Here is a 17,268-nt window from a genome sequence, read left to right as displayed (position 1 = left end):
TTTTGTTTTTTTTTAAATTAGGGGCTCCACTCCCTGCTCGAATTGTTACATATGCATTATTTTCACTTTTACTTTAAAACTTTAGTAAAAATAATATTTGGAATTAACTTGTCTTCAAGAAAAGTTGAATTTTGATTCCGTGTTTGGACATAGACCGTGATAATGCAATGTATAACTGCCTGTGAGTGAATATCGTTTGTTTCTCTGTAATAAATAAAATGACTTTTTCTGAATGTTTGTCCATGCTCTTTCTTCTTCACGTTGTCGTTGACATGTCATCTGGAACGTATAAAATTATCGTCCTGATAAAATTTATAGGAGCTGAGAGCGCAGGAATGTGTGTCTGATAAAAGCATTCACATGACTGAGGTTAGATGACTGTGGTCTTGTTTGAAAATAGTTGTAAGTAGGGCATGACTTGAAAGAATCTCATGGTAAAAGTCTCTGTCTCACGGGACTTCATACCACGTCAGTGTTTTTGGAACCTTTTAATTCTCGCTGGCAACCCAAATTAGATGATCTACAACTTAGTTTAAATCCGAACAAAATGTTCAATCTCTCTTCACTGTTCCGTGTATTCACCGAGTAATAATTAGTTTGTTTGCGCCAATGCGATCTTTATTAGCTTTTTGAGACTTTACAGTTTTCGTGCTTCCATTATCTCTAACCTGCTCTGCATGTGTGTCACGCCAACGTTTTTGGAATCTTTTAATTTTCGCAGATACACCTCTTCATTGGGAAGAAACACTACTTTTTTTTTCCCCTGATGGTAACAGAAATTAGATGATCTACAAGTCTCTGACTTACAAGTTTAAATCTGAACAATATATTCAATCTCTTTTCGCTGTTCCGTTATTTCACCGAGTTATAATTTCCGTTTGTTTGCGCTAATGTGATCTTTATTATCTTTTTTGAGATTTTCAAATTTTCATACTTCCATTATCTCTAATCTGCTCTGAATGTGTACCGCGCCAACATTCTTGTGGGACGTATAAGTGTGTCTCCGTGAAAATCACGTCTCGTCTCCTTCCAAGATTTTTTTTTTTTTTTTTTATAATGGAGAGATATGTCTTCTTCTGAACAACATTCAGATCAGATGTTGAAGGTTTGCTTAGACAAAAGACAGCTGAATCTACAGCATTGGTAGCTTTCCTTTATTACTTACTCGGGTGCTTCCTATTCAAGCTCCATTTTAATTCATTTGATCATTTTTGTAGTGCTATTCACGAATTGCCAACCCGAGAGCTGTAAAAAGGTTCCTTGAACAAAGTTCACAGGTCAATGCAGTTACCAGTTAAAAAATTACTAATTACATAATTCATACAACACAAAGATTACAATTTGATGAAATCTGCAGTACAATGCTTCTCATAAAAATCTGATCTTGCAGCGGGGGCTCCCCTGTTGTGGGGTGGTCAGGGTCCACCCTAGAAAATGTCACTGACTTTTTTGTCACATGATCATCCATCTCAATTATATTTTGCTCTTCATAAGTACATTTCTTGTGGATTAGTTCATACATTTATTTAAATCAATTGCTTAAGGATGATTATTTCTGTTTTATACAGTGCTAGTCTGGTTAATATAAAACACAGACATTTCAACTTTACAATTTATTTTTTAACATTAATAATCGAATATTAAATGATTATATAAAGTAAGTTAACAAATGACAACTAACCAAGTACAAAAAGGTATTTTGACTTAAATTGATTCTCTGAATAAACAAAGGTGATAAAAAGTCAGAATTAAACCTTACAGATGATCAAAAGTAGTATAGAGTACCTGAGCTCATTCCTACTTTGAGGTGTACCAACAGCCATTCTGTTGTATATTATAGACCAGTGGCTCTTACACTGGGGGACCTTGGAAGAATTAAAGTTTATCACAAGAATATGTGACCTACAGCATAAAATGAGTAGGGATAAGTAATAACCAGTTATTACCAAAATGCAGTGCTTTTCAGTGTAGAAAATTTTGAAAGCAGCAAAAGTTGCTCATTATTTAATTGGCGTAAACATTACTTTTTAAATTGAACCTAAATAAATTGTTTCTGGGAAAAAAAAATCAAGTGGTTTTTAAAATGCAAATTAGTTACTGCAGACTTTTGTACGTTATCTTATACAAAGTGTAGGGAAAGTATTGTAATCGTCCAAAAATTCAATGTCGAGATTTTGATGAAACTCGATATTTTAGACCTTCCTGAGTCTGAAAATACCATTTTTGGAACTGTGTGTGTGTATAAACATGATAACCTGAGTATGTTTTCACTTAGGTCAACCAAATTTTGCACACAGGTATTAGGTATAAAACGTAGATTTGTATAAATTTTTGGGCTGTTTTCCACTAACCGGATGTGGTACTTTTTTATTCATGCAGCTGTAAAGTCTGATTTATTCAGCTTTACTTTTATAATAATTGTTCAATGTATTATTAATTTGATTTGATTTGTCGTTGATGGTTCTTTTAATATACATAATACAAAAATATAATCATTGTTTAACGGTTTACTCCTCAAATATCCATCCCCATATCTGAGTATACAACAGTGTTTCTCAACCTCGATCCTGGGGACCCCCTGTGGCTACAGGTTTTCGTTCCAACCAGATTCCTAATCAGTGACAACACCTGATAGCACTGATCTCATTTAATTAGCTGGTATTATTTTTCTTTTATCCCACATTCAGAAAAGCACAGCAGCATGATTTTTACATTTAGAAGACATTTAGAAATATTTCTGCTTTTGCTATAGATTTAAATGCTTAATTCTCTTTTGTTGATTTCATCATATTTTGCCCTTTCTCTGTGCAGTTTTTCCCCCTTTGTTGTATCTTATTAATGAGAATTAAGAATGAGCAGAGCAGACACGCTAGCAAACACTGAATAAGCAAAGGCTGCAACTACTTTAGCATCAGATCCACAAATTAGTAAATAATGGATTAAACAATTCGAACACCTAGAAAAGTAGAATGAAAATCAAGATTAAAATATTGTTAAAAAGAAAAAAAAAACATTATTCCCATATAACTTCTTGGTACATTTTAATATAATATTTCTTTTTAACCAAACTTTGTTTTTTAATGTCTATGTTGTTCCCAAAACACAGAACTTGGGAAATAACGCATCACTTAATTAGCCCAGGAGTCCAATTAAAAACAAAATCTGGTTGGAACAAAAACCTGCAGCCACAGTGGGTCCCCAGGACCGAGGCTGAGAAACACTGGTATACAAGAAAGTCTAGGGGAGACCACTCCCAATTTTTTTATTTTTATATATTACTTAATTACGGAAGCTAATTCATAATCCTCTGGATTCAACATTGGAGCATTTCAATCTGCCACTTTTAGCATGGGTGAAAATGCAAAGGTGTTTTCTCTCTTCATGCAGTGATCGAGTTAGCAGAAAAGGCAAAGCATTGTGTAGGGTGGTGGCAGCAGTCTGGGAAATCTGCAGAAAGGTGGCCAGCCTTAATGTAGCAGTGGGAGTCTGTGAAATCATACTACCACTTCCCTCATGAGTCGTCAGGCTATAACACTTCTTCTTTCGGCTGCTTCCATTAGGGGTTGTCACAGCAGATCATCTTCTTCAATATCTTTCTGTCCTCATCATGTTGTTCTGTCACACTCATCACCTGCATGTCCTCTCTCACCACATCCATAAACCTTCTCTTAGGCCTTCCTCTTTTCCTCTTCCCTGGCAGCTCTATCCTTAGCATCCTTCTCCCAATTTACCCAGCATCTCTCGTCTGCACATGTCCAAACCAACGCAATCTCGCCTGTCTGACTTTGTCTCCCAACCGTCCAACCTGAGCTGACCCTCTAATGTCCTCATTTCTAATCCCGTCCATCCTCGTCAGACCCAGTGCAAATCTTAGCATCTTTAACTCTGCCACCTCCACCTCTATCTCCTGCTTTCTGGTCAGTGCCACCGTCTCCATCCCATATAACATAACTGGTCTCACTACCGTCCTGTAGACCTTCCCTTTCACTCTTGTTGACACCCGTCTGTCACCAATTACTCCTGATACTCCTGCACTCTCCTTTTCACCTCTCTTCCACAATCCCCATTACTCTGTATGAAATTCACTCACGGGCACTTATACGTTGCATTGTCACGATGAAAGTCCAAACACAGAATCAAAATTCAGTGGGATATTAACGAAAATGTAATTAAAAAAAAATGTTTTACTGAAGTTTTTCAGTATAAGTGCAAGTTTAAAAAGTATTTGCGTGTTAATATCAGTGCCAAACAGAACAAAAACGTATAACGTAACAAATACCTCTAACACAACATGAAACATAATTTTCAATTTATTACATTTTCTATTTTTTACTATGGTTCATTACTCGCTGTAATGTAGTTCTATTATGCATATGTAACAATTCCCATGAAAATAACTTATCTGTTTAAATTGTACATCCGCTTCCCCATACACGAGCAGCAGATCCGCAAAGTGGCTAGTGTGTAGTGCCCGCTTCGGAGGTTGGTGAGCGAAATGAGCAGGGGGCAGAGCTCCCTAGTATATACATATTTACATTTTTAAAGTGGCATGATCCAATTTAGGGTCACTAGTGCCAGAGCTTAGTTCCAGCTGCACAGCATGTGAGGCAGAAAACAAGATGTACAAGGTCACCAGGCCATTGCTTATGTGACTTGTTCAAAGATTTCTCCATTTATTTCTGTCCAGTGCATTTGCATGTTTTCCTCCTAAAGTTCAAGACCACCATTGTTGTTTACTGTATGAAAACTATCCGAGCACTTTTAAAATGTGTTGTCACGATGTTAAAATATGTGTTCATGGAATGACTGGGGTTCTTTGAGATGAAGCAGGAGAGCCAAGCCAGCAGTTTAGCTGTCTTACAACATACTGTAATTTTGTTTTGGAAAAATCATGACATTCTTCTGACACTTCATTGCATCAGTGAAGAGTTTTCCCCCTGAACATTTTGATTAGTTGATCACAATGGTTGCTGACCCTTAATATATCATCTTAGGCAATGTTCACACTACTACATTTTTAAATAAAAACATAGACGTTAGTCTTGCATCTTCACCTTTCATCTACATTACCCTAGTGTTTGTAACGATAGAAAAGTGGACTTTTGAAAGTGCTCAGCAGAGCCTTATATTTTTTGAAAACTCTGGCTTAGCGTTGCAGTGTGGATGGGTGAAAATGCAAAGTTTTAGCAATATACACTCTTAATTGCACTTTGATTGTTTTGTGCTTGTTATGTGGCCCTACGCTGGTTTCTGTATTCTCAGCTACCTTGCTCGCATTATCCTTGTGCGTTTCTGTCAATAACAATTGGTAGCATATAAAACTATCTTTTGTTTTTCATTCTCACAATTGTTGTTCTCCCTGTGTAAACACAAGTTGCAACTAGCTGTGGAGGACACTTCCTTTTTTGGTTTCCACCGATGCACACACGCCCAACATAGGTGAATGCCTACATTGCATACCGTATATACTCGCGTATAAGTCGGGTCATGAAACCCGAAAACTCCGATCATAAAATCAGACCCCGACTTATACATCCATTCAAAAATACGACAATTTAAAATTTTTTTTCCGTCTTTTTGCTTCCTCCAATCTCGCATCAGTTTCTCAGACACATCGAATTTTGTTACAGCAGCGCAGTTACCAATTTCTTTCGCCACTTCACCAACTTTTAATTTAAAGCCAGCTTCATATTTTCTCCTGATCGAACGCTCCATCATAGGTAAGGGATGCTCTTACGATAAAGGTGTATGAGGGTGTGAGACACAAAAAAAACAAATCGGTGCAAACGTCGCTTTGGAATAGTTTGGGTATTACCGTGTGGTCACATAGTCACAATACAGAGAAAATAAAGGCAGTGTGCTCCGTGGTTATTTTCTCAGATGGGCGTTAGCAATTCATAATCCCTTGGACCAATAGCGCGAGTTTTCTGCATTTGACTTATACGACTGACATTATAAAATACCGGGAATTATACGGTAAAATCAAGTCCCGACTTATATGCCAGAGAACTTAGACGCGAGTATATACGGTACATTTTCGGTCATTTTAATGTGAGCAGAGGTACTTTTGTAAATGATGTGAAAACACTAGTCTGGACGAAGATCATTTTAATTTACAATTACTGGTTTTAAATTAAAACATAATAGTGTGGATGTGGCTTTGCATTCCTGTGATTTTTTTTTTGTAAAATAATTTTCCTGTTTTAAGATGTATGCTCTGATATTAAATATTGCACAACCTATTTCAAGATGAGTTAACTCCACTGGTAATAAAAATTATTTTCCATTTATATTAGTGATTTATTCTCTTGTTCCTTGCCCTTCATTTTTAAGTGTGGTAAAATTAAGAATGCAAAATAATGGAATTAAAAATTATTTTCTAATATTCAGTGTGTTTCCACTGTAGAAAGTCTAATCTCAAGTAATGTGTTCTAAAAAAACAGCATTTTCTAATTATTTCAAACCTTGGAGCACCTATCAGAGCTTTCTTATTTCTAGACTGGAACTAACTTATTTTCAGATGTCTTGGCAAGTAAAATTATCTTGCTGCATGGACAGATAATTTCACTAATTTTACGAAATTTTCTCCTGAAATGCAGTGTTTATATCTTATTTTTTAGCTAAGCATTTTTTTGCAGTATTTTGAGAGGTGGCACAGATAAATAATAACAATAAATAAATATCTTTTTACAAATAGAAAAGTAATGTATACAAAGTTGTAAACAAATTGCAATTAAAATATACTCACATAAAAGGCTGGTATACAAATGTCACACACAACAAGGACAAACATATGTACTGTGATAGACGGCTGTGAACCTTGCCCATTCGGGACACCCTTTTGAGGAGAGGACAATCACCAGCAGTACCTCCCCCGGGACACGAGAGGGCAGCCAATACCAACCCCCGGTTTACATTGGGGCACTGGAGCTTAGAAGCTGAACCCTGCTGGTGACCGTGGCCACCGACACGGGGCGCCTCGACAGCTCCGGAGCCATGGCATGCAGCACTTCCACCACACCCATAGGTGCTACCGGAAGTTGATCATGGAGCACCTGGAGCACTTACAGGTGCAGTATAAAAGAGGCCGCCTCACTCCATTTGGAGAGCTGGGGTTGGGAGGCAGAGGACTGAGCTTGCGAAAGGAGTAGAGGCGGCCAGATAAGAGAAGAGGACAGGATTGAGCATAGTGGCTGGTTGGTGCACTGTGTTGTGTATGCAGTAGAACTGTAAAATAAAAAGTGTGTGCTTTTGGACATTGTTGTGCCTCAGTGTCTGTCTGTCTAGCCGGGCTGGTCTTCTACAGTGCAAATAAGTTGAATCAAATTCAGCCGGGCCATTGCTGGAGGTTTAGATAAGTGAAGTCATACAGTACATAAATCCACAATAGAGGTGATTTCACACAGCATTTAAAGTTTAGAGGAATAATTCACTCAAAAATATTTTGTTATATTTTACTTGTGGTGCTTGTAGTGATTGCCAAGGAAAAATATGATCTCATGTTTTCTCTAAGTTACTCATAGTATGCTTTATTGGCAGCCAATGCTGAAGAACTGCAAGCAATATTAAAACATTTCTTTAAAAAAAAAAAAAAAAAAAAAAAATCATGGGTTGCTTCTATCATACATAATACACAAAGTCCAAAAACCACAAGTATTTTTTGTTATTTTAAAATGAATACTTGCAAAATTAGGTAGTGCATGAATGTGAATCGGTTCAAGTGAGCGCATGCTTTTAAATGGAAGACAGGGCTCTTGACCAATAAATGATTTGCGGAAACAAGTCTGCAATTCAGAAGCTGAATCCCATGAACATTATAGCTTTTGGGCAAATGTCACAAGCTCTTCTTAAAAAAAATACATGAATCATCTTGGGACTTGGACTCACGCACGCCTTCCTATAGTGGCCTCCTGAATGTCAGCGTGTACTGATTATATCAGCCAGCTGTTTGTTTGGCTGTTAATTTTTATCTATCTATGCAGCTAACTTTATCACTTGTTACAGAACATAAGAACACATTTGATAAAAAAAAAAACAGGTCATCACTGCAACTTAGGTTACTAAGGATTAAACAGCTAACTTTTGCAAAATATTGTTTTACCCTTCACCATTATAAGTCCATGTTAAAAAGCATGACTGCGGTATTAAAATTCTTGTGCTCCTCTTTCTTATACAGCGTGATACTTCTCAGCACAGGACACCAGTTGAGTGCTGTGTGCACTAGCTGCAGCTCAATGAATGTAAAACACATGCTACTAAACTTGATTTGTTTTTTGCCATTCTTTACTGTACCAGCCAAAATGTACTGCAGGTGACCATATTATTTATTTTGTATTATGCCTTTTTTTTAGACCTTGTGTGTCAAGCCTGCTACCACCTTAAATATGCTAACTGCGTATTGAATGAGGTAGCTAAACATCAGAATGGCTTTTTAAAATTGTAACTTTAAACCCATCATAACAAAAAGAAAACTATGGTACTGAATAAAAACACGAAAATGCAGAAAGTATATAAATGTTTGAAGTGTGTCGCATTTGATCTATCATAAGAAAAAAATATAAAACTCAGCTGTTCATATGTGAGTCACTAAGTGTAGAATATCTCTGAATAAAAAAAAATTGTAAACATACAAATGTTATAAAATACTTTTAAAATCTATCCCTGTGTGTAAATAATCTGGGAGCATAGGGCAGAAATTTGGAAAACCGGGAAGTTTGCAGTGGAAAAAGTTTGAAAGCACTAGTTTAGCCCTTCAGCTATAACTATTCATATGTGCATTTTTGAGTTCTTACATGTTTATAAGCTTTTCCTTATTTTTTTAGAGTGTCTTGAAATGCAAGAGAGCCAAAAAGAATATATCAAATTGTGATAAGGACTTAAGAGGCTGAGATCCACTATAGATATCAAGTGGTAAACCACACTTGTTAAATATTGCAAAAATTGTCCATAGAAAATAACATCTGTTCTAAATTTTTTGGGTTAAAAGATTAAAAAAAAAAAAAATTTAACATCACCAATATCATGATAAGACTAAACCCCTTATTACCTCTTCTTTTTTTTTTTTTCCCCTATTGAAGCAGACTGGGTTGACTCTGTGAAGGTAGCTGCTAATGGAGTTCGGAGCAGGAGCTCAAGCGTGATTTCTTGGGTGCGAAACACCGTGAGCCTATCTTTAAACAGCACCCCAGAGGCTTCACCCAAGCCAAGCCAAACACCACTGGTTCCCCAGCAAAATAACAGCCAGGTAAAGAAAAAGAACTAGACAGGAACTTCATTTTATCCTTCTTATATGTGCTTGTGTGTGTATGTATACAGGCCCCATCACAATTTATGTCCACTCCTGTTAAAGATTTGTAAGAAAGGGTTATAAAAAAACTCATTCAGTGAGCTAATCTGACACTGAAAAAATGATAGAAATCCTACCTTCAGCTAAAGTAAATTCATTCTGAGAAAAAGTAAATTCCGCATCAGGAAATTTTTTAATGAAATCAATCAACCACAGGTGTGAAGGGGACTCGTGTGTGTGTGTGTGTGTGTGTGTGTGTGCGTGTATGTACAGTGGGGCAAAAAAGTATTTAGTCAGACACCAATTGTGCAAGTTCTCCCACTTAAAAAGATGAGAGAGGCCTGTAATTTTCATCATAGGTATACCTCAACTATGAGAGACAAAATGAGAAAAAAAAAATCCAGAAAATCACATTGTCTGATTTTTGAAGAATTTATTTGCAAATTATAGTGGAAAATAAGTATTTGGTCACCTACAAACAAGCAAGATTTCTGGCTCTCACAGACCTGTAACTTCTTCTGTAAGAGGCTCCTCTGTCCTCCACTGGTTACCTGTATTAATGGCACCTGTTTGAACTCGTTACCAATATAAAAGACACCTGTCCACAACCTCAAACAGTCACACTCCAAACTCCACTATGGCCAAGACCAAAGAGCTGTCAAAGGACACCAGAAACAAAATTGTAGATCTGCACCAGGCTGGGAAGACTGAATCTGCAATAGGTAAGCAGGTTGGTGTGAAGAAATCAACTGTGGGAGCAATTATTAGAAAATGGAAGACATACAAGACCACTGATAATCTCCCTCGATCTGGGGCTCCACGCAAGATCTCACCCCGTGGGGTCAAAATGATCACAAGAATGGTGAGCAAAAATCCCAGAACCACACGGGGGGATCTAGTGAATGACCTGCAGAGAGCTGGGACCAAAGTAACAAAGGCTACCATCAGTAACGCACTACGCCGCCAGGGACTCAAATCCTGCAGTGCCAGATGTGCCCTCCTGCTTAAGCCAGTACATGTGCATGCCCGTCTGAAGTTTCCTAGAGAGCATTTGGATGATCCAGAAGAGGAATGAAACCAAAATAGAACTTTTGGGTAAAAACTCTGCTCGTCATGTTTAGAGGAGAAAGAATGCTGAGTTGCATCCAAAGAACACCATACCTACTGTAAAGTATGGGGGTGGAAACATCATGGTTTGGGGCTGTTTTTCTGCAAAGGGACCAGGACGACTGATCCGTGTAAAGGAAAGAATGAATGGGGCCATGCTTCGTCAGATTTTGAGTGAAAACCTCCTTCCATCAGCAAGGGCATTGAAGATGAAACATGGCTGGGTCTTTCAGCATGACAATGATCCCAAACAAACCACCCGGGTAACGAAGGAGTGGCTTCGTAAGAAGCATTTCAAGGTTCTGGAGTGGCCTAGCCAGTCTCCAGATCTCAACCCCATAGAAAATCTTTGGAGGGAGTTGAAAGTCCGTGTTGCCCAGCGACAGCCCCAAAACATCACTGCTCTAGAGGAGATCTGTATGGAGGAATGGGTCAAAATACCAGCAACAGTGTGTGAAAACCTTGTGAAGACTTACAGAAAACATTTGACCTGTCATTGCCAAGAAAGGGTATATAACGAAGTATTGAGATTAACTTTTGTTACTGACCAAATACTTTTTTTCCACCATAATTTGCAAATAAATTCTTCAAAAATCAGACAATGTGATTTTCTGGATTTTTTTTTCTCATTTGGTCTCTCATAGTTGAGTTATACCTATGATGAAAATTACAGGCCTCTCTCATCTTTTTAAGTGGGAGAACTTGCACAATTGGTGGCTGACTAAATACTTTTTTGCCCCACTGTATGTATGTGTATAAATAATAAGAGAGAGATATATAAAAAATATATATGTATATATAATATACAGTCATATGAAAAGGTTTGGGACCCCCTCTTAATTCTTTGGATTTTTGTTTCTCTTTGAACTTTCTTTTAATATAAGACATGCCTTATGAAAACAGTAGTATTTCAGCAGTGACTTTAAGTTTATTGGATTAACAGAAAATATGCAATATGCATCATAATAAAATCAGACAGGTGTATAAATTTGAGCACCCCAACAGAGATATGACATCAGTACTTAGCTGAGCCTCCTTTTCAAATCTAACAGCCTCTAGACGCTGTCCTCCTACACCCTTTAATGAGTGTCTGGATTCTGGATGGAGGTATTTCTGACCATTCTTCATACAAAGTCTCTCCAGTTCAGTTAAATTTGATGGCTGCCGAGCATGGACAGCCTGCTTCAAATCATCCCGTAGATTTTCGATGATATTCAAGTCAGGGGACTGTGACGGCCATTCCAGAACATTGTACGTCTCTCTCTGCATGAATGCCTTTGTAAATTTCGAACTGTGTTTTGGGTCATTGTCTTGTTGGAATATCCAACCCCTGCGTAACTTCAACTTTGTGACTGATGCTTGTACATTATCCTGAAGAATTTGTTGATATTGGGTTGAATTTCTCCAACCCTCGACCTTAACAAGGGCCCCAGTCCCTGAACTAGCCCCACAGCGTGATGGATCCTCCACCAGATTTGACAGGAGGTAGCAGGTGTTTTTCTTGGAATGCGGTGTTGTTCTTCTGCTATGCAAAGCGCTTTTTGTTCTGACCAAATAACTCCATTTTTGTCTCATCAGTCCAAAGCACTTTGTTCCAAATTGAAACTGGCTTGTCTAAATGAGCATTGGCATACAACAAGCGACTTTGTTTGTGGTGTGAGTGCAGAAAGGGCTTCTTTCTCATCACCCTGCCATACAGATGTTCTTTGTGCAGATTGTGCTGAATTGTAGAATTACGTACAGATACACCATCTGCAGCAAGATGTTCTTGCAGGTCTTTGGAGGTGATCTGTGGGTTGTCTGTAACCTTCTCACAATCCTGCTCATATGCTGCTCCTGTATTTTTCTTGGTCTGCTAGACCTGCTGGGTTTAACATCAACTGTTCCTGTGGCCTTCCATTCCCTGATTCCATTCCTTACAGTTGAAACTGACAGTTTAAACCTCTGAGATGGCTTTTTGTAGCCTTCCCCTAAACCAGGAGACTGAACAATCTTTGTTTTCAGATCTTTGGAGAGTTGCTTTGAGGATCCCATGCTGTCACTCTTCAGAGGAGAGTCAAAGGGAAGCACAACTTGCAATTGACCACCTTAAATACCTTTATATCTCATGACTGGACACACCTGTCTGTGAAGTTCAAGGCTTAATGAGCTCATCCAACCAAGTTGGTGTTGCAGGTAATCAGCATTGAGCAGTGACAGGCATTCAAATCAGCAACGACAAGGGGACCCACATTTGTGCACAGCCAGTTTTTCACATTTGATTTAATTTCATACAACTGAATACTGCTTCACTAAAAATCTTTGTTCGGAAAACACCCCAGTACTCAGTTGTTCCTAGGAAATGAAAGACAGACCACTGTTATCTTTTTTTTTTTTTTTTTTTGTTGAAATTACAGTAAATTATTATGCAGGCTGGGAGGGGTTCCCAAACTTTTTCATATGACTGTATGTAGATTGTATTGTAGATAGATACTGTAGATTAATCTATATATAGGTGTGACTTAAATATGCACTTCTTGCATTTGCTTTCAGTTTTCTTCAGAAAAGTCAGGCTCTTTACCTTTCACCTTTCGTACTCCATCTGTGGATTTGGCAAGGAAGATTGCTCCAAAGCCTGGTAAGAATTAGATGATACTTTACCAAGTTCTCATCCCAAGCACTTATCGTTCACTTTCTGATATTCCATATTTTCTGTGTATTTTATAGAAGTATCCAAAAACAAGCCAGTCATAACGACTCAGGGTCAGTTCTCGATACCCATCTTCAGCACTCCAGTGTGCAACTCCCATAAGTCAAATGGACATTCTTTGAGTGCTGCCTCATCGTCAATGAAAAACTTAAAACCCAAGTTAGGGCGGAGCTTGCATTTGGGATCCAGATGTTTGCAGAGGTAATATTTTGTTCTAATTTTTAAGTTACTGAGTTTATTGTGCTCTGCCCATTTTTTTTTTTTTTCTTCTTCGAATTAATTTCTCACATATTGCATTTTCTCTTATTTAACAGTGGCAGCTTGTCAAACTTATCCTTACAAAGCAACAGCAGCACCAGCTCACGGCCCTACACGACAATGTACGAGAAGACGTTCCCCATTCGTTTACCGTCTCGCGGTAGCTCAGTGCAAAGCAGTCCAATGAGAAGTAAACACATTCAGCCAAGACAGATGTCAACGGTGGAAGAAGTAAGTCTGTAGTGCATCTAGAACAGCACATAATATAGCTGAAGTGTGGATGCCATGATGGATTTTAAAATGGTGATTGCCGTGGTATTGGGACAACTTGGTATTATTCAATGATCTTGACTGTATGAGCTAAATTTTTGTAAAATTAATTTACTCTCCAATTTATTAATAATTTTTACATTAGTTTTGGAAAACTCTATTCACCACCTCACTCAGGACCATCTGCCAGTAGAGAAATTCATTCATTTGCATATCTAGTGCACAAAATATGTGTAACACTTGACAAAAACTTGATGAGAGTGGTGAAGGTTGAAATAAAATGATACGTACCACATGGAAGTAGACCCTAAGCCTACTCATCATTCAGCCTCTCCATGACCATTATACATCTGAGGGATGTTCAAAACGTTTCTACACATTTTTTTTATTATCTATTAAGAATTTCAAAAGCAAATTACATCACTTTTCTACATAGCCACCTTCGTTTGCAATGCAATTTTCCTAGCGTCGTAGCAACTTTTTTATGCCCAATTACTACTCATTCCGCCTTCACTGTTTCCAATGAAAATATAAAAATGCGCAAACTTTTTGAAAGTCCCTTGTAGAAAGATCCCTCCAAATGATTATGCAAACTTTAGACTAAAAGCAGTAGATTAATTGATTCTGCTGGGTTTGACTAAGACATGGCGGTTCTTCAAGGGAAGTGACAGCCATTGCCTTTCTTGTATAAAAAAAAAAACGAAATACCGTATATACTTACAGATAAGTTCTCCCACAGAGACTTGATTTTACCGTATAATTTCTGGTATTTTATAATGTCGGTTGTATAAGTCGAATGCGGAAAAATCACGCTATTGGTCTAGAAGATTGAAATATGCTAACGCCCACCTAAGAGAGTCACCACGGAGCACACAGCCTTTTGTTTTCTATGTATTGTGCCTACGTGACCACACGGTAATACCTGAACTATTCAGAAGCGACGTTTGCACTGATTTGTGTTTTTTGTATCTCACGCCCTCATACACCTTTATCGTAAGAGCATCCCTTATCTACGATGGAGCATTCGATCAGAAGAAAATATGAAGCTGGTTTTAAATTAAACGTCGTTGAAGCAGCGAAAGAAATTGGTGCGTCAAAATTTGATGCATCTGAGAAACCGGTGCGAGATTGGAGGAGGCAAGAAAATTTTTTTTTTTTTTTTTTTTAAACATCGTGTCACATTTTTCAACAGGCGAATAAGTCAGGGTCTGAATTTATGATTGATTATTTGGGTTTCAAGACCCTACTTATACATGAACATATGTGGTACTTAAGTTTTAAGATTGATCATGTTAGCATCACTGTGGCCTCATGATAAACTTTGTGTGCCTTCACGTGTGGGGTGATGGTACCTTGTTTGGCTACAGTCCATCTCAACTACAGCACCTACAGTATATCCATTCCAAATCTTTGTAGCAAATGGGGAGTTATGGGTTTGATTTGAATAAGAGTTGGTTAAAGCATGGCTGGCATCAAATGGCTGCCACTTTTTAATGTATGGTAATCAGCATGTCTAAGAAGAGCGAGCTAGTAAGATCCATAAAGTTAAAAAGAAATCGCTGTTTTTTGTTTTAAACCACAGTACAGTGTACACTTCCTTGGCTTGTTTTCATTTGTTTAACATTCTAGAACCTTGCATTCTATACATTAAAACTGACAAATAATCGGCTATATGTCATTATGTATTTATAGAAAACAAGCTGTGTAAGCCCGTGCTGTAAAAATCCCGGGCTCCTAGAAACAATGGATTCTGGCATTTCAATCAATCAGTCGCCTCGGTTGTGCATTTGCGACTAAGTGAGGTTCTCTTTCCTCTGCGGTTTCATTTTGCCAATGTGCTCGCCTCTGTCAGCGGCTAAGCGAGTTTCTCTCTCCTCGGAGGTTTCTTTCTCCCTATGTGCTTGCCTCGCTTGCGTATTAACGGCTAAGTGAGTTTCTCTTTTCTCCGCGGTTTCATTTTGGCGACAGTCGCTTTCTTTGAGCTTAATGCTGTAGCCTCGCACTTCCGGGCCGGACAGACACACACACTTACACGCGTAGACGTTTATATATAAGATGATAGCCTGTGATCACTAGCCAATTTAGTTATGCTTTTCCACTGCTTATGTTTTGGAACAAGACATTTTTTCTGAATTTTACTCTAACATCAGAGAAGCAGTATTAACATGAATGAGTTGATAGTTTATACTGTAGTTTTCCATTTCCCTTTTGTATAACACATTGCATTTAAATTGGTTTTTAAGCACTTGTACAGAACTTGCCTTGCTCGGTGAACAAAAATTATCAAAAAGTCTAATCTGATGTTACGTGACGTAATGTGTCTAGTACAAATCAAAGTAGATCAACACATGTTGTGTGCGGTTCTCAAAAAAGATAAAGGCACAACAGAGGCAGAAAAACAAGCGACTGGACTGATTCCAAGACTTCAGGGTTTGAGTTAGGAGGCAAGATTGAAAGAGTTGAGGCTGTAATGCGGTATGAGTAATTGTGTAATATTTAAAACTCCTGAAGAATGTTTTTTGGGATGCCTTTTCTCAGTAATCCTTTATTGATCTTGAGAGCTGTCTTACACTGATAACGTTAATCACAGCTCTGCCTGTTTAAGCACCACAACCAACTTCAGTCCCACTTGCTGCTTCCAAAAAACTGAAATTTTATAACAACATTTGTTTCTATAGCACATTTTCATACAAATAATGGAGCTCAAAGTGCTTTACATGATGAAAAAAGACAAAGTAAGAATTAAAATAAGAGAACACTAATTAACATAGAATAAAAGTAAGGTCCGATGGCCAGGGAGAACAGAAAAAACAAAAAAAAAAAAACCCAGATGGCTGGAGAAAAAATAAAATCTGCAGGGGGCCATGAGACCACCCAGCCCCCTCTAGGCATTCTACCGAACATAAATGACCAGTCCTCATTGTATTCAGGGTTTTCATGGAAGGACTTGATGATGACGGTCACATGGACTTCTGGCCTTTAATCCATCAATGTAGGGACATCACGGTGCTTTGATTAGGTGGTGGTGGTGCAGGTCGCCACCACAGAAAACCGGAAGAAGAACAGAAGAGAAAGTAGATAGGACCTGTAACTTTTCTCTTAAGCAGCATTCAAGTACTGTATGAGTTCAATAAAACCTTTTTCTAGAGACTGAATGAAATTGTTAAACATCAATCAAAAACTGTTTGTGGTTATGTATTTGCAGGTTACTTGTCAGTTTTTTTGTTTGTGAAAGTTGACTTGGTCTTTTGTCCTTTGACAGTGGTGCATGATGAGTACTGATTCAGACCTGAGGTGCTTGACATATGGCTGTTGTATGGTAAAAGAATTTGTAAACTACCATTGTAGCAAACAAAGAGTAGATCATTTCTCTCTTTGGTGACAACGGAAGGTAACAGCCTCGTGTCCTTCACTTTTGTTGTTGTAATGGGTGTAAAATAATGGTTTATGAGAGCCTTTATAACACTGGTGATATTCTCCTTGCACACACCACAAGCTCACAGCTTGTTACCAATCAATGTAAAGCTTTGGGTATGACCGGAGTATCCTGGTTTATTGCCACATGCTGGCTATACTTTAAAAATAATTCAGATTTATTCAGCAAATGGGAAAAAAAAAATACTTTTTTTTAAGATTCAAATTATTTTTGTCCAATATC

At 37.9% G+C, this 17,268-nt stretch overlaps 1 protein-coding gene across 1 annotated transcript in view; it reads left to right on the top strand.

Annotated features, from left to right (window-relative positions):
- Window positions 1-17,268, top strand: part of senp1 (SUMO specific peptidase 1) — a 94,682-nt gene that overhangs the window by 21,419 nt on the left and 55,995 nt on the right. Inside the window, exons 3-6 of the mRNA XM_028798574.2 lie at window positions 9,078-9,244; window positions 12,926-13,010; window positions 13,100-13,283; window positions 13,397-13,571. Coding sequence (XP_028654407.2) covers window positions 9,078-9,244; window positions 12,926-13,010; window positions 13,100-13,283; window positions 13,397-13,571 — 611 coding nt within the window. The remainder of the gene's footprint in view (window positions 1-9,077; window positions 9,245-12,925; window positions 13,011-13,099; window positions 13,284-13,396; window positions 13,572-17,268) is intronic.

This window comes from Erpetoichthys calabaricus, chromosome 3 (genome assembly GCF_900747795.2).
Source record: "Erpetoichthys calabaricus chromosome 3, fErpCal1.3, whole genome shotgun sequence".
NCBI lineage: Eukaryota > Metazoa > Chordata > Cladistia > Polypteriformes > Polypteridae > Erpetoichthys > Erpetoichthys calabaricus.
This window is presented reverse-complemented; position numbering and strand designations above follow the sequence as displayed.